This window comes from Camelina sativa, chromosome 8 (assembly GCF_030686135.1).
Source record: "Camelina sativa cultivar CO46 ecotype springtype chromosome 8, ASM3068613v1".
NCBI lineage: Eukaryota > Viridiplantae > Streptophyta > Magnoliopsida > Brassicales > Brassicaceae > Camelina > Camelina sativa.
In genome coordinates, this window is record NC_141887.1 from 25,653,379 (window position 1) to 25,680,693 (window position 27,315).

Consider the following 27,315-nt stretch of genomic DNA (forward strand, 5'->3'; position numbering starts at 1 on the left):
TACAATTATTTACTCCCTAATTAGTTACTAAATCAGAGTTTTTTTTTTGCTTGCTTGGAAAGGTTTGTTTCCTCAACATAATGTTCACCCTATAAATACTATACACCGAAACCTTGATTATATATCAGCAATCATAATTACATAACCCTTAAAAACCCTTAAACACTTTTTCATTCTTGATTTTTAGATCTGTCTCCAAATCTTGGAAATCTTTATAAGAAAAAAGATAATGATGGAGAAACAATTGAGTGGTTATTATACTTTTTTTTGGTTAAAGAGCACTATCAAGATTTTGTAATATCATATACTTGGAATTTTAAATATAGTTATTCTTTTTTTGTGATGGTTTTCATTTTAGTTCTCACATTTAAGATTTTCTTATACAGTTAAGTCATTAATTTTTATTTTACTTTATCAAAAATAATATTGTTTATTTTATGTGTAATGCTTTTAGTTTCACAAATAGTTTGGTATAAAATATATCTTCGTAAACATGAAAAAGATGAATCAAAACAAAAATAGAGAAGTCTTAGTTTTCATTTTTATACTTTTTTTTGTTTTTTCTTAATTCATGCAAATTATATCCAATTATTTTATATTTTTTTATAATAACTATAATTCTATATTAAAAATACATTTTAATTTTTTCATAATAAGAAACATATCTAACTTAAAAAAATCAGTAATTACACTTAAAATCTTTTATGGTTATAATTTCTTAGTTTCCAAATTAGATGATTTATAACAAAATATAGTTAATGTGATAGCTAAAATCCCGAAATTAAAGCAAAACGATAACGTGATTATGAATATAATTATTTTAAGAAAATTCTATAAAAATCTAAATTGTTTCCTATAATTTTGTTTTAATGCCATATCTTCTTATAATACTCAATTCATATTATTTGTCTTTAATTATGTATGTATATTGTAGTATGTATGTATATATTAATGTGATATATTGGTGAAAAACGGATCAGCAACTATTGTAGTATGTATATATATTAATGTGATATTTGGTAAAAATCCGAAAATATCAGGTTATATAGATATAATTATTATATAGAAAGTACCAAAATCATGAAAATAGTAATGAGTCTTTTATTTTATTTTTTATCTCTCATGTATCAAATAATATATAGATTTTAATAAAACATTTAGTTGTAAAAGTTATATTTTTACTTGATAAAAATTTGAAAAATTGATTTGATAAAAAGATACTTTTAGCCTCAAATACTATTTTTACTTTAACAGTTTCGTATGATGAATTTTTGCGGACTAAAAATCTTTGAACATGTTGCGTGACCCGCCTAGCATGCCGGGTTTGGACTATATAACCAACACTAAAACTATTAGTTTATTTCATATATACTGTAGATTTGTAATCATAGTTTAGAAAATTAACTTATAAATTATTTAGTATATGAACTATATAATATTACACATACTATAACACATTCTTAATATTCCCAAAAAATAAAAAAATACACATAAAAATATACAACAACATACCATATAGGCATATACCTCTGTTTAATTCTAGAGAACAAAACAAAACTAAAATTTTATATTTTATCTAATAACAAATTTAATGTAAATAAGTTATAAACTTTGTAAAAGTGTAAAAAGAAGAAAAAAAATTCTAAACAAAATTATAAATTAATTAGACAAAAGTTAATTAATTGAGAATTTGAAAACTAAATAAATTAAAAATTATTATTTAAAATACAATAATTTATAATTGTAGTTCATATTCATAAAAAGAAGGAAGCGATAATTTAATGATCTAGATTTTATCTAATTTGAGAAGCTGCCATTTGATTTCTCTCTTATTGGATAGTGTAATTTGTGAGTTTTACTATATACGTACATGTATATCTAGAAGATATTCGTATCTAAGAACACGCCAACACCGATCCGTTAGGTGAAAAAAAAGCGAACACCCGTGTCTTCTATAGACAACTCCACAAATTATTACATTGTGAATATCAGTGTATGTAAGTATGTTTGTATTAAGATGGGAAAGAAAAGACTATACTGACAGGTCAAAGAGATCGAAGGCTTAGTCAAATAATTTTGTTTGTATTTATTTATAAGGACATGTTTATAGGGAAATCAGTTTAGGGTGTTCTTAGAGTATAAATATTGTGAAAATAATGTAAGATCAGTAGTTAAGAACTTTTGTTAAGAAGTTAGTTATTGAGAGAACATGTGTAAGATCTTAAGATTTAATAATATAATATTCTTATAGAAATTTAAGAATGTTTAATAAAGACATAGATTAATGTTTAATAAAAAATTTAAGAATGTTTAATACTATTTAATAATATAATGTTTATTAATATTCTTAAACATATAACAATTATAAAAATAAACAAAATAACATTTTAATTGCAAACTTATAAAACTTTTACTAAAATTCAAAATACAATGCCATATTTTTATGAAACAAAAAAAAACATTGTAAATAAAATTTAAAAAAAAACAAACAAACATATTACTTAATTAATTAAACAAGACAAATATTTTATTTAATTAATACATAGATTAATGTCCAAATTTATTCCATATATTCTCAATCAAATCTTCCTTTAATTTGCGATGTGCTTGTTTATCACGAATTATTGTATGGCCATCACCTAAACCCTCAAGATTTGAAGACATAGTTACTGAAAATGTAAGATCCGGAGTAGTTCCAGTTCCATCTTCTTGTTGGAATTCTTGTTCGTCATAGAGTGTGTATGAATCTCGTTCATCTTCGACAATCATATTATGCAGTATGAGACATGCTCTCATAATATATGCAATTTTACCCTTTGACCATAAAAGAGATGGATTTTTAATCATGGCGAATCTAGATTGCAGGACTCCAAATGCACGCTCAACATCTTTTCGTGCACCTTCTTGACGTTCTGCAAACAATCGATGTTTCGGGTGTTGTGGTTGTGGGATGGATTTAACAAATGTTGCCCATTCGGGGTAAATACCATCCGTCAGATAGTATGCCAAATTATACTCATTTCCGTTGACATAGTACGTAACTTCGGGAGCTCGACCGTAAATTATGTCATTAAATACTGGTGATTGATCAAGGACATTAAAATCGTTACAAGTACCTGGAGCTCCAAAAAATGAGTGTCATATCCAGAGATCTTGTGAAGCTACTGCCTCCAAAACAATTGTTGGCTTATCGGTGCCTCTTGAATACATTCCTTTCCAAGCGGTTGGGCAATTTTTCCACTTCCAGTGCATACAGTCAATGCTTCCAACCATCCCAGGAAAACCCCTCTGTTCTCCATAAAATAGTAGCCTTTGAAGATCCTCTGGTGTTGGTCGGCGCAGGTATTCAGTGCCAAACAAGTCAACTATCCCGACGACAAAATGTTCCAAACATTTACGAGCAGTACTGGCATCAAGACGTATGTATTCGTCAACCGAGTCTGATGCAGTCCCATATGCTAAAAGTCGAATTGCTACAGTACATTGTTGTAGGGGTGATAGACCATTCCGGAAGGTTGCATCCCTTTTTGGCTTAAAATATGGAACTTCTTCACTGAGACGATTCACAATACGCAAGAACAACGGCTTGTTCATTCGAAATCATCGCCGGAAGTGGTGAGCATTGTAAGTCGGATTATCAGAAAAATAATCGTTCCACAAACGTTCATGCCCTTCTTCTCGTTTTCTATCGATATATGCACGTGGTTTCCTTTCGACCGGAATTTCCTCTTCGACAGCTTCAAACTGGTTATTAAATTGCTCTTGAAAGTATTGGTTTAAACTATCGTTATTGGGATCATAATGGTAGTGAAAATTGTTGGAAGAAGATGCCATAACAGGATTGAGAAAGAAAATGTCTTTGGTTAGAGAAAGAAAATGGTTTGATTTGCAATAAGATGAGTAAAAGAGAGAAGGTGAACAAAAGAAAGAAGAGTGTATGATTTGGTATGTTTGATTTGATCTTGTTCTCTCCTCATATATATTGAACTTTCGGACAGAAGAGAGAAGAGACAAATTGGTGTGAACTTATTTCTTGTGAACTTGGTGCATGTGAGTGTTAACTTGGTGCATGTGAACAATCGGACAAACTTAATAAATTTCTTGTGACTCTGTCTTTGTAACTAAAATCCAAACAAAGATTAGAAATACAAGTGACTTTAAAACTAGAAAACAAAATACCAAGCCCCTACAATAATCCGGTCACGGGTTCACCTTTCGGAAGCAAACAACAACAACAGAAAATGAGACAAATTTACTTGAGCTGGATCACTTCGTCCTTGAGCTGGATGACTTCGTCCTTGAGCTGGATCACTTGGTCCTTGAGCTGGATCACTTGGTCCTTGAGCTGGATCACAAGTACCTTGAGCTGGATCATTTGGTCGTTGAGCTGGATTACTTGGTCGTTGAGCTGGTTCAGTTGAGTCTCACGGCTCGATAGACTTGTGAATCCAATCGCAGGAGCTGGTTCCAGAGGATAGTAAGAGATCTCAACCTCCTCTTCTGAATCGCTACTACCGTCTAATGGGCTGTTTATACCGTAGTCGTATAAAGAGTCCATGCCTGGTTGAACATGAAAACGAAAACACATTGATTAATTAAACATAAGACAAGTCATTACAAAAACGAGTGAAACATAAACATACTTAGAACATAAGCCGATTCATTAAAACCATATACTAGAGTTAAAACAAAAGACAAACATACTTAGAACAAACATAAAACAAAGTTAAGACAAACATTCTTAAAACAACATAAACTAGGTTCCAAACAAACCTAAACTAGAGCTAAAACAGTTCAGCCATTAGCTTCTTCTTTAGAGCTTTTTCATCTTCATCTAGCGTTTCGTTCTTGGCAATGAGAGTGTCAAGAATGGACATCTTTTGAAGTTCTTTCATCCCCTCTAAATCCTTCTTTTTGATATCCCATATGTGACTAAACTCTGTCGATGGTGCAGCCTTCTCTTTACCTTTGTTCCTTGATTTTTTCATTGCCTTTATTCCAGCAGGCCTGCTCTCGTGCTCACCCACGACAGACCCTAAAGATGGTGCAGCATCATCGACTTTTCTTTTGTTAGAGCTGGTTGTCTTTGGAGTGGGGTTCATAGGCTCTAAATTAATCCATTTCTGTTCATAACGAAGCACATTCCAAGCATACTCCAAACCAAACTTCTTCTTGTACAGCTTAGTGTATAGTTGGTGAGCATTCTGCAGAATATCCACATCATTCATGCCACTAGATTTCTCACCCTTTGCCTCTGCGTATGCTCCACAGAACTTACTAACTTCCCTGCTGATTTTTTGCCATCATTGTCTACAATGATCAGGGAGCCTTGGTTCACCACCACCAAGGACATGATCACTTGTTGCATAATATTCACCAATGCGCTTCCAAAAGGACCCATACGGTTGATCATTCCCAACAATTGCATCCTTCGATGTGTTTAACCAGGCGCTTATTAGGACTAAGTCATCTTGTGCGGACCATATCCTTCTCTCCCTACGCTGTTCTGCTGTCTCTTCTGTTTGACTAGGAGGTTGACTCGACTGTGGACTAGTTTGTGAACTAAAAGAAGGGATTTGAGAGGAATCAATGTTTACATTGGGAGCAAAGCTGTCGTATGGGAAGTTTAGAAGACTAAAGTAGGATTGATACTGACTGTTATTAGGAGAATTATTTGATTCCATAGCAATCAGAATTAAAACGGAAGAAGGTGAGGAAGAGAGATTATTGGAAAGTTCTTAGAGATTGGTAAGAAAGAAGGAAATGAGATTGGATAATATAGAGAAGTTAAGAAGATCATTTAATTCAAAGTTTTGTGTCGTTAGAGAATTTTAATTCTAAATAACCATTACCTACTTCAGTCAAATCAGAAGTAAATAAAGGTCATTTAGTGTTTTAGATAATAAAAACCAGAAAATTTTGGTTTCGTTAAAGCCTACAACTTACTTTACAACTATGTCTACACTATCACAACTAAACAACCAACATAAACCATCGCAATCACCATCACAATAACTATAGTCTACACTATCACAACTAGGCAACTACAACACTCAACCATATTATACAGTAGACAAACAAATCAACCATCCCATTCCATCACAACTAAAGCAAGCAAACAATACTTTTCAAGCAAACAACTAAAGCAAGCAAACAATACTTTTCAAGCAATACTTTTCAACCATCACAACTAAAGCAAGCAAACAATACCATCACAACTAAACAAAGCAATAAGAAATACTTACCTTTTACTTTCGAGTAAGGAATGTTGTCGATGGTGGTCCGATTTAAATCGCGCTGCTTAACCTCACCTACATGCCTCATAAACAAACCGTACTTGATTAATGATGATTTTCGATACAACAAACGCAAGAAGATTAGGTTTATAACAGACACATAATCGAAACCCTATAATGAGATTAGGTTTATAACACACAAAATCAAAATAGAAACACACAAAATCAAAATCGAAACCCTATAATGAATCAAATTTTCCCCAAATAATAAACCCTAAATCGATTAATTATCGAAACCCTAAATCAATTTTTCCCCAAATTCGAAACCCTAAATCGAAACCTAATCGAAACCCTATAATGAATCAAATTTTCCCCAAATAATAAACCCTAAATCGATTAATTATCGAAACCCTAAATCAATTTTTCCCCAAATTCGAAACCCTAAATCGAAACCTAATCGAAACCCTATAATGAATCAAATTTTCCCCAAATAATAAACCCTAAATCGATTAATTATCGAAACCCTAAATCAATTTTTCCCCGAATTCGAAACCCTAAATCGATAACTAATCGAAACCCTAAATCAATTTTCCCCAAATTCGAAACCCTAAATCGAAAGGAGACAGAGAAGACGACGAGACAGAGGAGATTACCTAGCCGACGAGACAGAGGAGACAGAGAAGACGACGAGATCTTGAGCTTGGCGACATAGAGGAGATCTCTAGATTTCGCGAGACAGAGGAGAGAGAGGAGACGACGAGAATCGGTGGACACGAGAAAACGAGGAGACGAGGAGACGAGGAGATCGGTCGCCTCGGTGTTTCAATGGCCGGACAGAGGAGACGACGGTGAGGGAAAAAAAATCTCTCGCCGTTTCGCTTTTCTTTTTCGCGAGAGAAGAAGAAGAAAATTATGTTCGAAAGAAAAGAAAAATAAAACGAAAGTTTTTTTTCCGAGAGTGACACGTGACCCTTAGATCAGATGAAGAACTGATCTTATTCAAAATCAATTGGGCTGATCTTATGGGTACTATTCAATTAATTTCAATTTTAAAAGACCCAAGATCACCCTAACTGATCCACCGATAAATATGGCCTAAGTTGCGTACCCTAACTGATCCACCGATAAATATGGCCTAAGTTGCGTGAGAGTTTGTGGACACACACTTAGAGAGACTGGTGGGACAGTGATTCACAGTGATTCACAAAGACGCAAACTATAAGCGCCAGTCTTCCAATGCAAAAACAAATGTTGAGAGACAAACTCAGTTAAATTTTGTTCCGGGAGAGAAAATTACCAATGGTGGGAGCAAGATCTTCGACAGAGCTGGAAATGAAGCTGAGAAGCAAGCTACTTTTACCAACACCAGAATCTCCAATCAACAGGATCTTGAAAGATAGATCATATCCACCACTTTGCCCTGAAGAAGATCCCATTCTTTTTCACTCTAAAACCCTCGATCTAATACTACAGTAGAGAACCCCCCAAACAACAAACCTAAAAGAGATCAAATCAAATTAAACCTAACAAACAAACAAAAAAGGTGATTTTTTTTTTTGTGTGTAAAGAATGAATCGAAAGGAGAAAACTTTTCAATGTGCAGAGAAAGCTATGATTCATACAAAATTATGAATTCATAAAGAAGAAACTTTAATTCTTTACAGAGCAGAAAAAAAAATATAAATGGAAAACGTCTATGAAAAAATGGAACAAAAATACAAAATAAAACGTTAAATTCTTTGCTTCTTCGTCTTTCTTTCTCCGACATTTCGGTTCACGACACGTATGAGTTACTGTTTCAACGTTTCTTCCAAAGCCCTTTCTTGTATCCACGTGTTTGTTGCTTGCTCACCTTTTTTTCTTGCTTTTTAATAATAAAACCAAATATCTCATCATGCAATCAAGCATTGATGTACAGAAGCAATCAAGGACATGAACGAAGGCATTAAAACATAAACCTCATTCTGTTTCAAAATCAACCATTAAAACTAAAAATGATCTCTCCAAAGTTTTGTTTTTAGCAAAGAAAGATCAAGAACACAAGAATGTTTTTAAGAATAACTCTCTTATTTAGCTCAAAGAAAAATAACTCAAAAACTTTAAGCTTACAATCTCTCAATCTCAATCTCTCTCACCAAAACTCTATCTATTCTGCAGACCCAAAACCTCCTTTTACACAAAACTTTAAGCTTGCTCACCTTTTTTTCTTTCTTTCTGTTTTCTTGCTTTTTAATAATAAAACCAAATATCTCATGCAATTAAAGCAATCAAGGACATGAACAAAGACGTTTAAACATAAACCTCATTGTGTTTCAAAATCAACAATTAAAACTAAAACTGATCTCTCCAAAGTGTTAACGCTCTTGAGTCAACTGATAAACTAAGCCACATGTTTTAACGCTCTTGAGTCTCTCTGTATTTTGTTCACTATGAGTCAATGAGTCAACTAATAAACCCAATTGATTTTTATAAAATAAAACTCTTGTGTTTGATCTCCTCTGTGGGTTCAATGCATTAAGATAAATCTAGATTTTTTTTTTTTTTCCATCTGTAAGTGACCGATGAATTCCAAGCCAGGCAATCAGACAAAGCTCGTATGTTCATCGTTTTTATTCTGTGGCGTTGTTCTAATTAATCTGTTTGCTGCTCAAATTGATGCTCAAAGATCAAGAAGCCGATGGCAGACGCTCAGTGGTAAGAGTTGTTCTCATTTACTCTCCTTCTTTTGTGCATTGTTTTCAAGAAACTTTTAATTTAGTACTCAAGTAACTTTCTTGCTTTATCCATATATGTGTATTAGAGTTGGGATAAATTATAGATAGTTCCCAAATATTTAAAGTCAAGTAATTACTTTGATTATGGGAACATAGTACTGTTCCACGTATTAAAAGTAACTTAAGATCACGTTTTATTTATTTATTTACCAGGTGATGCTCCACGTGTGATTGCTCGTGGTGGGTTTTCTGGATTGTTACCAGATTCGAGTGTTGATGCTTACAATCTTGCAACTCAGACAAGTGTAGCCGAAGTTGTTCTATGGTGTGATGTTCAGCTAACCAAAGATGGAGTTGGGATTTGCTTCCCCGATTTAAACCTGGCCAATGCTTCAACTGTTCAATATGCTTACCCAAATGGTCAAAAATCTTACCCGGTTAATGGAGTCACTACTCAGGGTTGGTTCACCATTGATTCCACCTTGAGAGATCTCCAGAATGTAGCATGTAAGTGTTTATGACTCAGTTAGTGCATTCGTAGAGTGTTACGAATTTTTTTTTTGGTATATCTTGTAATTTCTTACACATTACTCTTCACCACAGTGATTCGAGGAATATTATCACGATCAGATAGATTCTGGAGAGAGAGAGAGATCACTATTAACATTTAACTCTGTTTGTTTGTTTTTTATCCATGGTCCAGCACAAACCTATGAAGCCTATGACTGAGATGGAATCTGCCATTGATTTTCTTTAACTTATATTATAACTTATGTACTGTTTGATTCTATTAACAAAAGGCAAATGAGTCGGTATCAATAACAGAAGGCAAATAAGTCCTAAATAAGAATTTAAGAGCATTATCGGACTATGCCAAAACAGTATCAAGCAATTAATTCCTTCTCTGTAATCGGAAAATGATCTGACGCACAAACTCTATCCCGACCAAATTGATGAACATCATCTGCTTGCTTGGCCTCTTTCTTTATATATATGATTAGTATGAGTATATATGATATTAAAAAAATATGAATATTCATATTCATATTCATAAAAAGAAGGAAGCGATAATTTAATGATCTAGATTTTATCTAATTTGAGAAGCTGCCATTTGATTTCTCTCTTATTGGATAGTGTAATTTGTGAGTTTTACTATATACGTACATGTATATCTAGAAGATATTCGTATCTAAGAACACGCCAACACCGATCCGTTAGGTGAAAAAAAAGCGAACACCCGTGTCTTCTATAGACAACTCCACAAATTATTACATTGTGAATATCAGTGTATGTAAGTATGTTTGTATTAAGATGGGAAAGAAAAGACTATACTGACAGGTCAAAGAGATCGAAGGCTTAGTCAAATAATTTTGTTTGTATTTATTTATAAGTTGCGTGAGAGTTTGTGGACACACACTTAGAGAGACTGTCTCCTACTCTATTACTCTATCTTCACTCCATTATCATATATCGTCAATCGGATATCATTAATTCATTATTGTCTGGATTACCATTTTTTTTCTTTTCAATTTATTGTTTTCACTTGTCGACACTAAATCGTATCTATGCAAAATAATCATATTGAAAATTGCTGATTTTGAACGTGAGAGTTTGTGGATACACAACAATTTGGTTTTTACCTTTTAAATTGCTAAAGTAATCATTCTTGGATACCCATTTACTTTTTTTAAAAGTATGTGTTTATCCTAAGAAATCTTGGTTTAGTTAATATCAGGTATAACAAATTGTTGGTTTGATAAAGCTTTTGTTAAATTTGGAAATAAATTTTAAAAGTAAAAAAAAAAAAAAAAAAAAAAAAAAAAACACGAGTCTCAAGGCTAGTGACAAAACACGTGAATAGCTTCAGCGATGATGAGAAGTCCAATATTGCAGCAATTTCTTATGCTATGTGACCATGAGTCCATGAATGACCAAGCGACTAGGAATGCATATCTAAAATGTTGTTTAACTGGATCGGATCCACTTGGAAACACATTAAAAGAAAAAATGTTTCAAAATATAGTACTCTACTCTACTTAAAGAAATACTCCAAATCCAAGGACATGGATGATAACTCTACATAATCTATGGCTATATTGAAGAAGCACTAGTCAATTTATGGCTATGTTCCTTGATCTTAATTTAGTTTACTACTAGAAAGTATAAACCTTGATTAGATAAGAATGACCAAAGTCATAAATAAGGCCCATAAATGTTTTGGCCCATATATAGTTAGTTAACATGTCAATAAAGGAAACAATAAAAATATCCCAACTGTTGATTTTTATTTAAATTTCACCGGTCTAATGAGTCCGGTTTAACATTTTGATTTCTTCCGTTCTATCTAACTCTCTCAACAGATTCTTTTTTTTTCCTCCAAAAAAAAAATTATGAAACATCCTCAATTCACTCTAATCTCTTTACTCTTCTTCACTTCCGCCATAGCCGAAACCTTCAAAAACCTCGATTCTCATCCGCAATTCCCTTGTAAACCTCCTCATTTCAGCTCTTACCCTTTCTGCAACGTCTCTTTATCTATAAAACAACGAGCGATTTCTCTCGTCTCCCTCCTTACGCTCACTGAGAAGATCGGTCAGCTCTCAAACACAGCTGCTTCCGTACCTCGTCTCGGCATCCCTCCGTACGAGTGGTGGTCTGAATCGTTACACGGGGTCGCAGATAACGGTCCGGGTGTTTCCTTCAACGGTTCAATCTCCTCCGCTACTAGTTTCCCTCAGGTAATCGTATCCGCCGCATCTTTCAATAGAGCGCTATGGTACGAGATTGGATCTGCTGTTGCGGTGGAAGCTCGGGCTATGTACAACGGTGGTCAAGCTGGGTTGACTTTTTGGGCTCCGAATATAAATGTGTTTAGGGATCCGAGATGGGGAAGAGGGCAGGAGACTCCTGGTGAGGATCCCAAGGTAGTTTCCGAGTATGGTGTTGAGTTCGTTAGAGGGTTTCAAGAAAATAGGAAGAGGAAGGTTTTAAAAAGAATATTTGGTGATGCTGATGATGATGATGAAGCTCGTTATGATGATAATGATGGCGATGATGGGAAACTCATGTTATCTGCTTGTTGCAAGCATTTCACTGCCTATGATTTGGAAAAATGGGGGAATTTTTACCAGATACGGCTTCAATGCTGTGGTAAGACTAGGAACTCTGTCTTCGTTATGAGTTTAGCTTATGGATGCAGCTTCAATTTGGTTTAAATTAGAAAGTCTTAGGTTTTAATCTTGTCGTTAGATCTGCTCTTTTGTCTTGTGTAGATAATGGTTTATACATGAACAACATTCTAGCTGCTTTTTTGTTAAACATGTTCATGCCCTGAAGAGAATTACCGAATGCTTATACTTCACTTCTCTGAGAAAAGTTTAGGAAAAGCTACTATATTCAAGTCAATGGCTTTTGCTGTTTTACATTTTTATCATGTCAGGATGGTTATGTGTCATACACTGATTCTAGCTTGCTCTGTATTAGTAGGTCACAGAACAGGACATGGAAGATACATATCAGCCCCCGTTTCAGAGCTGTATTAGAGATGGTAAAGCTAGCTGCTTGATGTGTTCATATAATGCAGTTAATGGAGTGCCTGCTTGTGCACAAGAAGACCTATTAAAGAAAGCTCGAGTTGAATGGGGGTTTGAAGGGTAAGTAAACTATTTTATGTTTGTACTACTTTGATTTGGTCAATGAAAGACTGACTTAACGGGGAGCCTTTGTTGTATTCGTGCAGGTACATTACATCAGACTGTGATGCTGTGGCAACCATTTTTGAGTACCAAGGATACACAAAGTCACCTGAGGAAGCTGTTGCCGATGCCATAAAAGCAGGTCATTTTTTGAGTTCCTTTACTTGTTTAAATTTGTAAATCCTTTGTTTTATAATGAAAACTGAGATGGTGATTCTTAGGGGTGGATATAAATTGTGGAACGTACATGCTTCGGAACACAAAATCTGCGATCATGAAAGGAAAGGTGACCGAAGAACAAGTAGACCAAGCTCTGCTTAATCTCTTTGCAGTTCAACTTCGTCTTGGACTTTTTGACGGAGATCCAAGAGAAGGACTCTATGCGAAATTAGGATCAAATGACATTTGTAGCTCAGACCACAGAAAATTGGCACTGGAAGCAGCAAGACAGGGCATCGTGCTTCTGAAAAATGACCACAAGTTGTTGCCTTTGAACAAAAACCATGTTTCTTCTTTAGCAATTGTTGGTCCAATGGCGAATAATATAAGCAATATGGGCGGCACTTATACAGGTTCGAACTATCTATTTTGTTATTTTCGAGCAGGCTAAATAATACTTCTCTCCGCTGAAACAGTTTAGAAATTTCATATTTGTAAAGGGAAGCCGTGTCAAAGAAAGACATTGTTCACGGAACTTCTGGAGTATGTAAAGAAGACATCTTATGTGTCTGGTTGCTCAGACGTGTCATGTGATTCTGATAACGGATTTGGAGAAGCCCTTGCCATTGTTAAGGGAGCAGATTTTGTCATAGTAGTTGCAGGACTAGATCTCTCTCAAGAAACCGAGGATAAGGATCGAGCTAGTCTTTCTTTGCCTGGTAAACAGAAAGATCTTGTGTCTTCTGTTGCAGCAGTGAGCAAAGAACCGGTGATTCTTGTTCTAACTGGTGGAGGACCAGTGGATGTAACGTTTGCTAAAACCGACCCTAGAATTGGAAGCATCATCTGGATTGGTTATCCAGGTGAAACCGGTGGACAAGCACTTGCTGAAATTGTATTTGGAGACTTCAATCCAGGTTAGTCTCTACTGCAAATTAAAGCATCATTTGTCCATTCCTGGTTTAATGTTTATGACATGCAGAAACCGAATATCTCAAGTGGTTTCGGTTCAAATGCAGGTGGGAAATTACCGATGACATGGTATCCAGAGTCATTCACAGATGTGGCAATGTCGGATATGCATATGAGAGCCGATTCATCACGTGGATATCCAGGAAGAACATACAGATTCCACACCGGACTTCAAGTATACAGTTTTGGAACGGGTTTAAGCTACACAAAATTCGAATACAAGATCACATCAGCACCAACCAGACTTAGCTTATCAGATCTACTACCACAGCAGTCTTCTCACATTCACAAGAAACTACTACTCCAACACGGAGAAGAACAGCTCCGATACTTACAGCTAGATGATGCGATGGTTAACTCTTGCGAAAATCTGCGGTTTAATGCTACGGTTAACGTGAGCAATACAGGAGAAATCGACGGTAGTCATGTTCTGATGCTATTTTCGAAAATGCCTCCGGTTATATCTGGCGTTCCTGAGAAACAGCTGATTGGTTTCGACCGTGTTCATGTTCGTTCCAATGAGATGATCGAGACAGTATTCGTGGTCGATCCTTGCAAGCATCTCATCGTTGCGAATGACGTGGGAAAGAGAGTGATCCCTCTGGGGATTCATGTCTTGTTCTTGGGAGATTTAATACAGCATTCTCTCTCTGTTGAATTCTAGAAAGAAAAAAAACTATAACCCAAATTGAAAAAAACAAGCCAATAAAACTGTTTCCTTCTAGAAAAAGATATAGTAAAAGCCACGTCAGATAAAGGAGAGTGAGACGCACGCAGTATTGAAAGCGCGTGTGGCCGCAAATAGATTTATTCCACAGAGAAAGGTGAGCTGTCATGGGTCCCACGTTTTTCTGAGGAAAAAGGTCCCCACATCTGTTGTAGTGTTTGGGGATAGACGCAACCTCAGCATAACATAACATTTATTGGTGTTATTTACGGTTATGACCTCCCCCTCCTTTTTTTTCTATAGAGTAGCATTTAAATATCTAGTTAACCTCCTGACACCTCATATATGAAAACTACGATGTTTTTAAAAAAAATCAAGGGATCCGATGGTCCAGATTAGACCCAGCTTCGTCAAATGTATAAATACAAAGTTGCACTTATTTTCTCAAATAATGTTTAATTGAGTCACTCTCTCTCTCTCTCTCTCTCTCTCTTTTCTTAAAACTTGGATCGAGTCTCTCTCTCTCTCTCAAGTTCTTGTTTATCAGAAAAAAGTTTTATTATGTTTTCCTATATAACTCAAAAAGGTTATAAAAATCTTGGGAAAGAAAATGAAGAGGTCAGGAGGAGGAACGGTTCAGGATTCAGCCTCACTTACTGGTAAATGTCTCGTAAGGGGTAATTTTGTCATTTAATCAGATCAGGAACGGTTGCCTCAAATTAACAAACAATCCCGGTGTTTCTTGTCTGTCCTAACCTACTCCGGCGAGTTTGACCCTCGGCTGTCTTAATTCTCTTATATAAATAAATATATAATTCTTTGCTCCGCTTATGTATCTCTCTATCATTTAGATTGTGATGCATTTTTATAAATTTACGATGAGATAGGGAGTTTATAACTTTAAACAAATGGAGAAGAGTATTCAAGAAACTGGCTGACCTAGCAAAAGTGAGAAACCAAAATTATTAACAAGTCTCCCCTCGAATATCTATATATATAAAAGAAAAAGAAAAGAAAAGAAAAAAAAAAGTGGGCCCACGTGAGGCAGTTCAGAGACACGGCAATGACCAATTTGCCTATCTCTCCAAAATCTTTTTGTTTAATTAAGAAAAAATCGTAGGAGAGAAAAAAAGCACACACACGAGACACGACGACTCACGAACCAACGGCTGTGGAACAGTCACTGGATCAATTAACTCAATCTAAGCCGTCCATGTCAGATTACTCGGGCAGCTTGATCGGGCAACGTCATCAAACAGATCTCAACCGTCAGATCTCAAATCAACGGTGATTAAATACACTAAACGTTTTAACGGGCAGATTTCAATGTCCTTTAAGAAGAGACGATGCCTCACCTTCTTGTTCCTCGTCCTCCACCTCCTCTCTCCAAACAAATAACTAATCTCTTCCTTTCTTCCGATCGCCGGACTTTGTTTTTTCCGGTGACGATTATTTCTCACTTTTTTTTTACCCCTTTTTTTTAATTAATTTAAAGGATCAAAAAAACCCCCTTTGATCTGAGTCCGGCGTAGTGAGAAAGAGGAGAGATCTCATTGAAATGATCTTCTGCCCTTCGATTTTTGTATGGCACCGGCGGTTTTGGCTAACTTAAACGAACCGTTGTTTCAGGGACAATGTGGCGCCGTTTTTATGAGGAAATACACTAACCAACCCCTTTCCGATGCTATCAACAACCCTAACCCTAACCCTAACCCTAATCCTTACGGCGGGAACAATTCCACCAAGCAGTTCGACGATTCGTTAGCTTCTGGAGACTACGTCTCCTTTGAGCTTGATGGGTACTCCGCGAGTCAGCTCAGGGAGCTGAAGAAGCGTCTCAATTCCGAGCTCGAGCAAGTTCGGTTCCTGAGAGAACGGTTCGAATCGGGTGGGTTCGTGAGTGGCTCTGTGTATACTAATCAAGCTCGTAGCTTTGCTGACGAAACGAATGACGTTGGAGTGAAGCAGACGAAGACGAAGAAGAAGAAGAAGACATTTGGGCATGGTCAGAAACGAAGCAATCCGTTTGATACGAACGAGCCTCAATTTAAGCGTCATCATGTGGTGGCTTTGGATCTGATGTCGGAGAAGGTTTTGAAGAGTATGATGACGAGTTGTGGTCAGATCTTGGTGAAGCTGATGAAGCAGAAATGGTCATGGGTGTTCAACAATCCTGTTGATGTGAAAGGTTTAGGGCTTCATGACTATCATGTGATCGTGAAGAAGCCTATGGATCTGGGTACGGTGAAGGTGAATCTTGATAAGGGCTTTTACAGATCGCCGATTGATTTCGCTTCTGATGTCAGGTTGACTTTCACCAATGCCATGTCGTATAACCCAAAGGGCCAAGACGTTTATTTGATGGCTGAGAAGCTTCTGGGTCAGTTTGATGTTTGGTTCAACCCTACATTGAAGAGGTACGAGGCTCAGGAGCTTAAAGTCATGGGATCATCTTCTCGTCCTGAACCTGAACCTGAACCTGAACTCAACCAAAGAATGTGGAATCAGAATCAGGTGGTGGAGCATGTGAGGAAAGGACCTGAACAGATTTCTATAGCTAAAAAGCTAGATTCAGTGAAGCCGTTACCTGCATTGCCTCCTCCTCCTCCAGTAATGGAGATAAATCGTGTCCCATCTCCTCCTCCGTCACCGGTTCAGCCACCACCACCATTACCTCCCCAGCCGGTTAGCCAAGTTGAAGCACGAGTTGAAGTGGGTGAAACGAATAAGGGAAGGAAAGGGAAGTTACCGAAACCAAAGGCTAAGGATCCAAACAAGAGGCTAATGACGATGGAAGAAAAAGCAAAGCTTGGTGTAAATCTACAAGAATTGCCTACTGAGAAGCTGGGACAGTTGATTCAGATTCTGAGGAAGAGAACAAGAGACTTACCTCAAGACGGCGATGAAATTGAGTTAGATATTGAAGCTTTAGACAATGAGACTCTGTGGGAGCTTGAACGTTTTGTCACTAACTACAAAAAGATGGCTAGCAAGATCAAGCGGCAAGGTTTTATTCAAAATGCGTCAACTCCACCAAGAAATCTGGTAAAGCAAAATTTATGATCCGATGTTTTTTAAAGCAGATATTGTTTATGTCTAGTTAGCATTGATCTTTGTCTGTATCATCAGCCTATGGTGACAGAAATGGGAAGTGCTGAGAAGAGAGGGAGGAAAGGAGGGGAGGCAGGAGAAGAAGATGTAGACATTGGAGAAGATATACCCATTGAGGATTATCCATCAGTAGAGATTGAGAGGGATGGTACAGCCGCTGCTGTGAGTGGTGGATCTAGTTCTTCTGGCAGCTCTAGTTCCAGTGGCAGTTCTTCGTCTAGTGGTAATCACATTTTCCCTGTCATCTATTTCTCTGTTGAATGTTCTATGTATTTTCTAGCATTGTCTTATGTGTGTGACTCTATGCAGATTCGGAGTCAGGGAGTTCATCAGGAAGTGATTCTGATGCGGATAGTGTCCAATCTCCATTTGTGGAGGCAAAAGAAGCTCCTTAATAACACTGTTGAGGAAGGAAGATATTCGTAGATTTGTTACCTTCCATTGCTTGAATGCCCGATGATATAAGCAAGACAAGAATTGGAGTATCTGGCGGAGGTGGAACTTTGGTGTAAAGGGAAATGAGGATGGAAACTCGAAAGAAAAGTTTTTGAGTGTTAGGGAAAGAGTAGATAGAGAGAAAAAATGTAAAGGGTAGTTTAGAGATCTCTAGGTTGAGCAAGAAGTGGAAGAGTTTTTCTTTTTCTCTTTCAGATTAAGGTTTCTTTAGTTCCTTTAGATTATTGGTGACACCATGAACAGAGGTTTGAGAGTGACTGAGTAAAGGGACGTGAGGAGGATATCTATTGATGGGTTTGTTTGTTCAATTTTGTCTCTTTGTTCTTATTCGGGAAGAAAGAAGAAGAAGTTGGTACCAAGAAAGAACAATGTAATGGAAAATGCGTTATGGTTGGAAGATAAAATAAATATCTCTGTTCGTTTTGTTCATAAACCATTATTATTGTCACCAACTTGTAATGTTCGGAAAGACTACAGTACTTTGGGCTCAGTGAACAAGCAAGTAGAAAAGTTTAATACAACAGGATGACTTAATAATCGTAAATCTGACTGAGACTAGCCAAAGGATTTCAATACTTCAAGCAGAAGCAGCCAAGAGCCCATTGTGTCTGAGCAGAGGCTCTGGGGAAGGTTCTCGACCTCTGAACTCCACAAACACCTGTTCAGTATTTACCATTATAAGCTCTGTTAACAAACGACTTACATATCATAGAAATAGATGCAGTGAAGAGTTTTTTTACTTGTAGAGGTGCTTTTCCTCCTCCCAGAGCAAGTATAGTGTTTCTGAATCTCTGTCCTGTTTCTTTAACAGCCTGTGTTCAATTCACAACACAAAGAGATGTTCACAATCTGGAAAATCGAATCATAGGTTCAATATGATTTGCTTTGCAGCATATACAGAGTACCTTGATGTCATCCAACCCAGCATCTTCAAAGGCTGAAAACGCATCCGCAGACAAAACCTCCGCCCACTGCACATTTCAACAAAGTGATAAGAGAATATATTTACCTTGTAACTGAGAACCGTCTGTTGAACTGGTGAGTTATATAGTAATAAGAGAATATATTTACCTTGTAACTGTAGTATCCAGCTGCATAACCGCCTGACAAGATACGAGAAGGTGAATAATTGAAACAAACTATCGAACACACCTATGCTAAGCGCACATAGCTGATTTACCTGCAAATATATGACTGAAGCTGCAGAGGAATCTATCCTCAGGAAGTGGAGGAATCACTTGTGTTTTTATGGACACCCTCTGATCAACATCGTAGATGGTCTCTGTCCCACCCGGCGTATATTTTGTGTGCAGCTCCAGATCAACTGTAGCAAACTTCAACTGGAACAAAACAAGAGCCATATTAACTAAAATGTGATTCTGCAGATCCGCTGAAGAAGAGTATCTTGGTACTACATTGTATGAACATCAGCAGTTTTTATGGATGTACTGACCTGACGAAGACTAAGGGACCCTGCACGGAATGTTCTCGCAGCCAGGAGCTTCTTGTATACATTCTCAGGAAGAGTTTCTCCGGTTTGATAGTGCTTAGCAATGCTCATTAAGGTATCCCTGGAACCATATTCAGATAATGTTCAATACAAAGTTACAAGTAAAATGTCTCTATGCAGCACTGCCGAAGTACCCAAGTACCCAAACATTTGTAAATTAATTTCAGCAAGGCAGTTGAACCCAAGTACCTGTGGTAGCACCAGTTCTCCATAAACTGTGAAGGTAATTCAACTGCATCCCACTCAATATTTCGGATACCAGCCACTAGCCCCTCATCCTCTTTGGTAAGCATATGCTGAAGAGCATGGCCAAATTCATGGAACACAGTCTCTACCTGTAAATCAAAGTGGTATTACTGTCATACAGAACGAGGAACATGAGTCCTTTACCATACACATAAGAGTAAGCTTATCAAAATTCAAGTCAATATCCTAAATTAATTCTGAAAGCCCCTAAGATTTCAAGTATACATAGGTCGAAAAGAGAAGTGGTCTATCTAGTGCTACCCCTAATGAGTAATGACTGTTAAATTTTGTCATAGCATGGCCCTTCATGCCACCAATATGTAAAGTTCCATGAGAGAATACCATTCCACAATAGTCGAATAAATTTAGAAAACTACACATGGAGTAAATTTTATCAGGTACCAATGTACCTTTTAGTTCAGAATAAATAACTCTTGCGGGCATGGGTAATCAATATTGTTACCAACTACCATACATGCTCAGCATTTACTTTTCTTTGACGATCAATATAAGCTCTACTAACTGGTGTTCCTTACCTCACGGAATGTCATAAGGCTTGGCTTGTCACCAACTGGTGGTGTTTGGTTGCAGACCATTTGAGCAACAGGGAGCCTAACAGAGGAACCCTTCTGGGCCATGACTCGGCTACGAGAAAATACTTCATCCATCCAAGCGCCATCTCTCTTTTCTGAAGGACGGGAGTATGGATCAAAGTAAAAATAAGCAATTGGATTTCCAGAAGAATCTTTGACGCAGTAGAATCTAACGTCGCTGTTCCAGACCTTCAAGGCAATAATATATAACATGTTAACAAACATTTTAACACGATGGACATAAGCAGAAACACGACATATTAGGTTCCAGGTTTTACCGGAGCCACACCATCTGCTGGCACAACATCGATTCCAAATAGTGTCTTAGCTAGACCGAATAACGCATCCATAACCTTTGGTAGTGAGAAGTAAGGTCGCAGTTCTTCCTAAAAAATTACAAGCAGTGAATGATAAGCGTCAAGAATTTCAAAACACTATACAATTGTATCACAAGACAAACAATAAAGATGAGAACCTCATTGATATCGTATTTGGATTCACGAAGCCTCTCACTCCAGAAAGTGATGTCCCAGTGAGTCAAACTGTCAGCTTCTGCAGCACCTTGGTTCTTTGCAAAACTCTTAAGATCTTCTATGTCTAAGTTCAAACACATGTAAAAAAGTTAGGGTTCTGCTTTAAAAGGCGGATACAACAAAAAGTAATGAGGGACACTGTTATATACTTTACTAGACAGATAAATGTTAGTTTAAACAACAATATGTTGATTTAAGGAAGATCTTCACTGGAAGTTACCTTGAACAGCCGGATCCCATGAGGCACTGCGAAGCTTTTCTAGTAGCTCATCTGCTTTCTCTACAGTAGCCATTTTCGTGGCCATGCTTACCTGGACAACGAGAGGGACATTAAAATTTAAGCCCTTGAATAAAGGAGAGTAGCTTCATTTAAATAACTATACCTCAGCGTAATTTCTGTAACCAAGAAGCTTAGCCTTTTCCAGTCGAAGCTTCAAGATTTGGTCAATAATTGCTGTATTATCTAAATCACCCGAAGAGGCACGAGATAAGTAAGCACGGTACACTTCCTCGCGTAGAGCACGGTTTTTGGAATGCTGCATGACGGGGAGATAACTAGGAGCGTCCAGTGTAATGAGCCATGGTCCAGTGTCAGCAGTTGCATTTTCATGGCCCTTGGGTCATATAGAAAGATGAATCAACAACTGAAAAACCCATGTAAATCAACATGAAACTTTACACATCTTTCACATATTGTAAATACCTTAGAAACAGCTGCTTGTGCGAACAATCCAAGTGCAGATGGCGGCAACCCCTCAATCTCTGTTTTGTCTGTTATCAACTTTTCAAACTTCTTTGTAGCGTCCAAAACATTTTCAGAAAACTTATGGGAAAGTTTTTCAAGTTCCTATAGTGGACAGCGGCAAATCGCAGATGATTTTATTAATAAACACTTGAAGCTGTGACAAACCTAAATCCATTTACTAAACAAGCTGACATTTTATTCGTCAAAAGTTTTAGAAGAAAATGATAGAAGCAGTGAAAATGCATAATAATAAGTAACTTAACCATGGTTTGTTGTGAGACTTAACCATGGTTAGTTTAGGTTATGTCTTGAGTATGGCTATATATAAGATCGGAGAGAATAAGAGAGGGTTATCGGGTATTTGGTGAGGTCTTTTAGGGGGAGTGGGAGGAGCTCCATTAACAAAATCCTCAGTTCTTTTGTAATTCCAGTTCTATAATCTATCATATCCATTTCTATAAGCAAAACGTATCAAATTGGTATCAGAGCAGTTCCACCCAATGGGAGATAGTGATGGTTCTGTGGAGATTCCTGTTTATTATGGCGATGAAGATCCAGCGATGTGGATTTCATGGGTTGAAGATTACTTCACGGACCATGGATTCACGGAAGAGACGAAGATTTCTTTTGCATATGGATTTATGGAAGATGATGCTCTATTGTGGTTCCAGGAGTCACGGACTGCGTTCACTAGCTGGAATGAGATCAAGATGGGTCTGCTTCAACGATTCAGCAAAGGAAAAGAGAGTATTGTGACTGTTTACACACAGAGTGATGAATTTGACTCTTAAGGTGAGCAGATGGTCAAGCTATTTAGATAGGCTAGAGAAATATCTCCTTGAGACTGAAGAACAGTTTGAAACCCCAAATCTGAGTGGTGAGAAGAAGGAGAAGGTAGCTTCTGACTGTGAGGAGATTAAAAGTGGGTTTGCTGACATAAAGAATGGAGAGACGCACGCACATGAGGAAGAAAAACAGATGGAGGCCAACAGAGGTGAAAATGCCTTCCAAGTGTTCGATGAAATGCCTAATAGAAGAAAATGGAACACAAAGAAGAAGAGGAAGAGATGGAAGAGGCTTCCAACGACTAGATTTGAGAATTTTTATAATCTTATTGGAGATAGAGATGTTATGACAGCGTTGGCCAAGAGCATACATGGTAACTTGAGACCTCATTTCTCACATGGTTTAGAGAGACAACAAAGCCATAAGGAACAAGCAGCTCAGCTAAATAATGCGTACCAGTTGTTCGGCAAAATGTCTAGAAGAAAGAATAGGAGATATCAGAACAAGTTCACAAAGGCTAAGGGGTTTAAATACAAAACTGAAAAAGTGGAACCTATGCCTACTCAATTCCAGAAGAATATCAATAGAGGAAAAGCAAGGAGGGAAGAGGAGAAATTAAAAGCCAAAGTGAACAAAGATACACATTTACTGGTTGTTGAGAGACCATGGAAAGGTCAAGGAGTGAGAAAAAGGGAAAAGATGAAATGTGGTAAGTTTAGGAGGTGCAAGTTCAAACCAAAGAACAATGACCAACTCAAATTTCAGTCTGACATGAAGAGAGACTTCAAAATTCAAAGCAGGATGGGAATGGAAGGATGTAAAAGGGTGATGTGTGTTTGTGTTGGGATTGATAGGCTGCTGTTGTGGGAAGCTAAGGTAAAGACGAAGAAGTCACAGATTGGGAACAAAGTAGACTGTTTCCAAGTGCGTGATGATAGACTGCAGAATAAAAGTAGAATCACAAGGGAGAAGACATCCTCCAAAAAGTGGAGCCAAGGAACTAAGTTCAAAGAGAAAGTCAAAAACAAGCTTAGGAAGAATGCACAAATCGATTCTCTTCACCAGAGGGATTTCAATGATCAACTTAAGAGGAAAAAGAAGAGATTCTACAACAAGCTCAAATACAGATTCAAGGTGCTGCACGTGGAGAAGCTACTTCGACATCTGGGGAAGAACAAGTGCAAAGGTCATAAAACTTGGGCAGTGAGAGAATCACAGGGGCTAACAAGCTTTAGTAACATGAGAAACATGAGCACTGACCAAGTGGCTGACAAGATATGGCCATTGAAGTTACCTAAGAAGGAGATAAGGAGTGTTGTAACGTCTTTTGCAGAATGGGACAGTCAGTTTCAGGAAATTTTCATTGATGTGCTAATAATTGGAGTCAACATAGCTAAGGAGAGGATGAGCTGTACTAGCAGAAAGAGACACAAATTTCGACATAAGCACAAGAAGAAATTAATGATGTTCTTTACTCTTCACTCAAAGGGAGCTTTTGTTGAGCAGATTTTCAGAGTGATGAAGAGAACAAGGCTGAAGTGTAACCGAAACCTTACTAAGTTCAACAATTGTGTCTATGCATTGATTGGTGTAAAGCTGGTGTTGAGGATGATGGCAGTTGATAAGAAGCACTCCATGACAAGCGGGAAGAGAGCCAAGTTTAGAAAGAACATCTTTCTCTGCTTTAAGAAGATTCAGTGGCAGAGATTTTTGGTTGATCATACGAAAATCAGATTGAAGGGATGGAAGAAACCCTCTAAATCAACAGAGATCGAGCACATGTGGCAAAAAAATTACAAAAATCAGATTGCTTAAGAGTAAGGATGAAGGTTGTGGGGGTGTTGACAAAACGAAAGCGTTAAATGGGAGACATGGGGTTAGCTTGGAAATAGTTGCACTGGTTCTTACTGCAGGTTTCATGCATGGTGATGACTATTCTCAGGAACTTGCTGCTGCAATGGAGGTCTCAACAAAACAGAAGCATACAGTCTCATTAGCCTTCACTACAGCTGATAAATTTCAAACAATGCTGAAAATCAGAGTGGCTGCTGTTAGTCGAGAAAGGGAAGTAAAGTTGATGGAGATGGGTTTTCTGATTGTCTATCTAAACACGGTTGCTGAACAGGAACAAGAAAAGAATGGCATGGCTTGGGAAATTTGTTATCTTGAGCAAAAACTTTGGGAGATAGAGCAGGTGTTTCCACTGGCCAAACAGATAATCTTATTGCCTAGTTCAGTGTCCTCCTTGGCAAAAACAATAAGACATGGCAAAATTGAAGACATGGTGACGTGTGAGACTCTGTTACGAGCAAGGGACACAATGTTGATGCAGCTAAAGGAAAATCTCCATGTCGAATCAGAATCAGAACGGAATTTGGATTTGGAGGCTAGAGACAGTCTTAAAACAGAGCAAGAGGAGTTGTTGGTGAAGTGGGAAGTGTTGCCAGATGTTGACTGTCCTGGGAAGCTCAAAGAAGGGGTTGGCTAAACAGGTTGTTTATTTCAACCTTGAGGACAAGGTTGTTTTCAAAGGCAGGGGTATTGATAGAAGCAGTGAAAATGCATAATAATAAGTAACTTAACCATGGTTTGTTGTGAGACTTAACCATGGTTAGTTTAGGTTATGTCTTGAGTATGGCTATATATAAGATCGGAGAGAATAAGAGAGGGTTATCGGGTATTTGGTGAGGTCTTTTAGGGGGAGTGGGAGGAGCTCCATTAACAAAATCCTCAGTTCTTTTGTAATTCCAGTTCTATAATCTATCATATCCATTTCTATAAGCAAAACGTATCAGAAAACCTGTTCAATTTTGTTAAATTCTTCTCTCTTGTCGTCTTCAAGAGCGATACCACTGAGAACCGCCTCCTTTATTTGAGCTGAAAACAGACAGAAAACCATATTAGCACATATCTCTAAACACTGAAAAATATAAAAAGATTCCCCTAAACCATACTTTTAAAAAAAAAAATAGAAAGAAAAGGACCAAATGTGTTCCTTCTTATTCCCCAATAACAGTTACTTGCCTTCAACTAATCGTTGACGAGCTTCGCTCAGTGTCTTCCAGTCTGGAGATTCTCGAACAGCCTTAAATGCATTGTAAATGGGTTTGCTCTGCCCCAACCTAAGCTGGAACTTCACCTTCTCTGGCTGTATATGCAAGTATTGTTAGGAAAACAAAAACTAAATCCTAATTTACCGAACAAACAAACAAAATGTAGAACTCCTTTTCTCGCTGAATCAATAAAATCTACCAAACAGATACATAATACACTCTAGTAAATGAACTTAAAACCATTATTTAGCATTGAAGAAAGTGTTTGATGACAATGTAACAAACGTAGACACCAATAAGTAAGAGCTTCACACCAGAGTACATAATTTGAATCAAACCACTCATAAGCAGAGAAAAACTTGGGAATACAATGATAATATACCTGAACTTCTTCAATGGCAGCACGAAGCTCCGGTGTATCCTTGACAGCCTTAAGGTGATTGATCATACCCCAAACAACAGATAACCTATCAATAATCTTCTCTAATGGCTCCACTAGTTTTGGCCATGACGGCTCTACACTTTTTTCTAGCAGCTCCAATTCAGCTTCCTGCAAATATTCCCATACAACAAACAAATCATCAAAATAGTTTCACTAATCTGTTCATAAGGATCATAGAAACAACACAGAGAAGTCTAACAAAAAAAAATGCAGAAGACGATAATGATCCAATCATCTAGGTCGATTGGACAACTATAAGGACTGAATAAACACTCGAAAATGTTCAATGCGATGCATCAAAACAAGGGACGGTGAGAAAGAGAATCGTACGAGCTGCTGCAACAGAGCACGAATCCCAGGTCTGACATGGTGAGCATCAACGGAGTCAAACGGAGGGAAGTCAAAATTCTGCAATAGAGGATTCGATGAGAGAGAATCTTCAGAAGCCATTGAAAGGAGAGAGAGAGAGAGAGAGAGATGACGTCGAGAAAGAGAGAATGAGAAGCGGCGGTAGTGGAGACGTTGAATCTGAGGGAGACAGATTCGGGTAATAATGTGACTAAATGCAAAGTTGAGGGGTGAAAATGAGAATGATAGAAACTTGCGTTTGCGTTGAGAAATGTTAAAAGGTTAATTTTGTCAAATCAAGACTTCTGTAGTTCTTCTTGTATCATTCTGTGAACCGGACTCGTGGAGGTTGTCGTTTCGGTTAGTTTAACGACGTGCCCACCAAGTGTTCGACGGAATGATTTTTTTTTTTTTTTGTCATATAAGTCATAGAAAGTTTATTGTTTTCTGAAAGCCATGATCCAGGGTTACAAATTTTTTAAATTAGTTTCTTAAAGTTTTCAGTTTTTACATCGTTTTCGAAGATAATGTTGTTAGGTATCTGGGTTTGTTCTTGCACGTAGGCTAACGTATGTTTCAATTTTGAATATCACTTGGGTCGATTTGTTTGCTTTCGTATACAATTATTTATCATACTCCTTTCATCGTGCATTGACAAAAGTATTAAACTAAGGAAATTGTACTGTTTTTAAGGTTGATTGTTAATTAGTTAATTTCTGAGGTTTGAGCTGGCTATCTTATTTTTCTAATCCTAGGTTTGTCATTGACTCGATTTCTCAAAAAGAACAGATCTTTTGACGCTTCTTCTCATCGTGCATTGACATGTTCTTGAGTTTTACATATGGAATCATCTGTGTTCGTGACTAATCATCTCTTGTTCCATGACTAATTGTGGTCGTGCATAAACTAGTTCTGTGGAGAATAACTGTGTCAATGTTCCACTTTTCATGTGATCCCTTCTTTGTTAAGTCTCTAAACTTTGACTCTGCTTATTCAACCATTGGCTCGAGGGGAAAACAAAAAGGTCTTCTCTTTGATATGCCTAAGTT

General features: G+C 37.2%; 4 protein-coding genes and 1 pseudogene across 5 annotated transcripts; 3 read left to right on the top strand and 2 right to left on the bottom strand.

Moving 5' to 3' along the window:
• Positions 1-4,066: 4,066 nt before the first annotated feature.
• On the bottom strand, positions 4,067-7,888 carry LOC104708040 (uncharacterized). The gene is made up of 3 exons (XM_087460729.1): positions 7,534-7,888; positions 6,246-6,311; positions 4,067-4,560 (listed from the first exon to the last, which is right to left on the bottom strand). Exons 1-3 carry the CDS (start codon positions 7,670-7,672, stop codon positions 4,253-4,255), a joined length of 513 nt encoding a protein of 170 aa, XP_087316855.1. The 5' UTR covers positions 7,673-7,888; the 3' UTR covers positions 4,067-4,252.
• Positions 7,889-11,240: 3,352 nt separating this feature from the next.
• On the top strand, positions 11,241-14,506 carry LOC104708043 (putative beta-D-xylosidase 6). 2 transcript variants are annotated; one of them, XM_087460515.1, is made up of 6 exons: positions 11,241-12,100; positions 12,437-12,603; positions 12,690-12,787; positions 12,867-13,217; positions 13,305-13,721; positions 13,824-14,506. In XM_087460515.1, the coding sequence occupies exons 1-6, from the start codon at positions 11,957-11,959 to the stop codon at positions 14,438-14,440; spliced, it is 1,794 nt and encodes a 597-aa protein (XP_087316641.1). In that variant the 5' UTR covers positions 11,241-11,956; the 3' UTR covers positions 14,441-14,506. The 2 variants fall into 2 exon arrangements, with proteins under 2 accessions (XP_087316641.1, XP_087316642.1); XM_087460516.1 differs by having other exon boundaries at positions 11,263-12,100; positions 12,434-12,603.
• Positions 11,341-11,957, top strand: LOC147940471 (putative beta-D-xylosidase 6 pseudogene; annotated as a pseudogene).
• Positions 14,507-14,894: 388 nt separating the features above from the next.
• Positions 14,895-18,443, top strand: LOC104708046 (transcription factor GTE2). The gene is made up of 3 exons (XM_010424531.3): positions 14,895-17,488; positions 17,573-17,777; positions 17,864-18,443. The coding sequence occupies exons 1-3, from the start codon at positions 16,028-16,030 to the stop codon at positions 17,947-17,949; spliced, it is 1,752 nt and encodes a 583-aa protein (XP_010422833.2). The 5' UTR covers positions 14,895-16,027; the 3' UTR covers positions 17,950-18,443.
• Positions 18,431-26,729, bottom strand: LOC104708044 (putative cytosolic oligopeptidase A). Its single transcript, XM_010424530.3, has 17 exons — positions 26,249-26,729; positions 25,859-26,026; positions 25,448-25,571; positions 25,224-25,300; positions 21,596-21,739; positions 21,276-21,506; positions 21,113-21,203; positions 20,835-20,956; positions 20,638-20,745; positions 20,303-20,548; positions 19,710-19,855; positions 19,464-19,581; positions 19,191-19,350; positions 19,082-19,113; positions 18,916-18,981; positions 18,751-18,822; positions 18,431-18,668 (listed from the first exon to the last, which is right to left on the bottom strand). The coding sequence occupies exons 1-17, from the start codon at positions 26,366-26,368 to the stop codon at positions 18,588-18,590; spliced, it is 2,106 nt and encodes a 701-aa protein (XP_010422832.2). The 5' UTR covers positions 26,369-26,729; the 3' UTR covers positions 18,431-18,587.
• Between the last annotated feature and the right edge of the window lie 586 nt (positions 26,730-27,315).

Excerpts from the sequence above, each read along its gene's own strand:
- LOC104708044 (XM_010424530.3), bottom strand. The coding sequence starts at position 26,368 with ATGGCTTCTGAAGATTCTCTCTCATCGAATCCTCTATTGCAGAATTTT. Across the intron at positions 25,572-25,858 it reads CTGCCATTGAAGAAGTTCAG|CCAGAGAAGGTGAAGTTCCA; the intron begins GTATATTATCAT and ends TTGCATATACAG. Across the intron at positions 18,823-18,915 it reads CTGGGTTGGATGACATCAAG|GCTGTTAAAGAAACAGGACA; the intron begins GTACTCTGTATA and ends AATTGAACACAG.
- LOC104708040 (XM_087460729.1), bottom strand. The coding sequence starts at position 7,672 with ATGGGATCTTCTTCAGGGCAAAGTGGTGGATATGATCTATCTTTCAAG. Across the intron at positions 6,312-7,533 it reads AGATCTTGCTCCCACCATTG|GTGAGGTTAAGCAGCGCGAT; the intron begins GTAATTTTCTCT and ends TGAGGCATGTAG. Across the intron at positions 4,561-6,245 it reads TCCTTACTCGAAAGTAAAAG|GCATGGACTCTTTATACGAC; the intron begins GTAAGTATTTCT and ends ATGTTCAACCAG.
- LOC104708043 (XM_087460515.1), top strand. The coding sequence starts at position 11,957 with ATGCTGATGATGATGATGAAGCTCGTTATGATGATAATGATGGCGATG. Across the intron at positions 12,604-12,689 it reads GTTGAATGGGGGTTTGAAGG|GTACATTACATCAGACTGTG; the intron begins GTAAGTAAACTA and ends GTATTCGTGCAG. Across the intron at positions 12,788-12,866 it reads TGCCGATGCCATAAAAGCAG|GGGTGGATATAAATTGTGGA; the intron begins GTCATTTTTTGA and ends GGTGATTCTTAG.
- LOC104708046 (XM_010424531.3), top strand. The coding sequence starts at position 16,028 with ATGGCACCGGCGGTTTTGGCTAACTTAAACGAACCGTTGTTTCAGGGA. Across the intron at positions 17,489-17,572 it reads CAACTCCACCAAGAAATCTG|CCTATGGTGACAGAAATGGG; the intron begins GTAAAGCAAAAT and ends CTGTATCATCAG. Across the intron at positions 17,778-17,863 it reads TGGCAGTTCTTCGTCTAGTG|ATTCGGAGTCAGGGAGTTCA; the intron begins GTAATCACATTT and ends GACTCTATGCAG.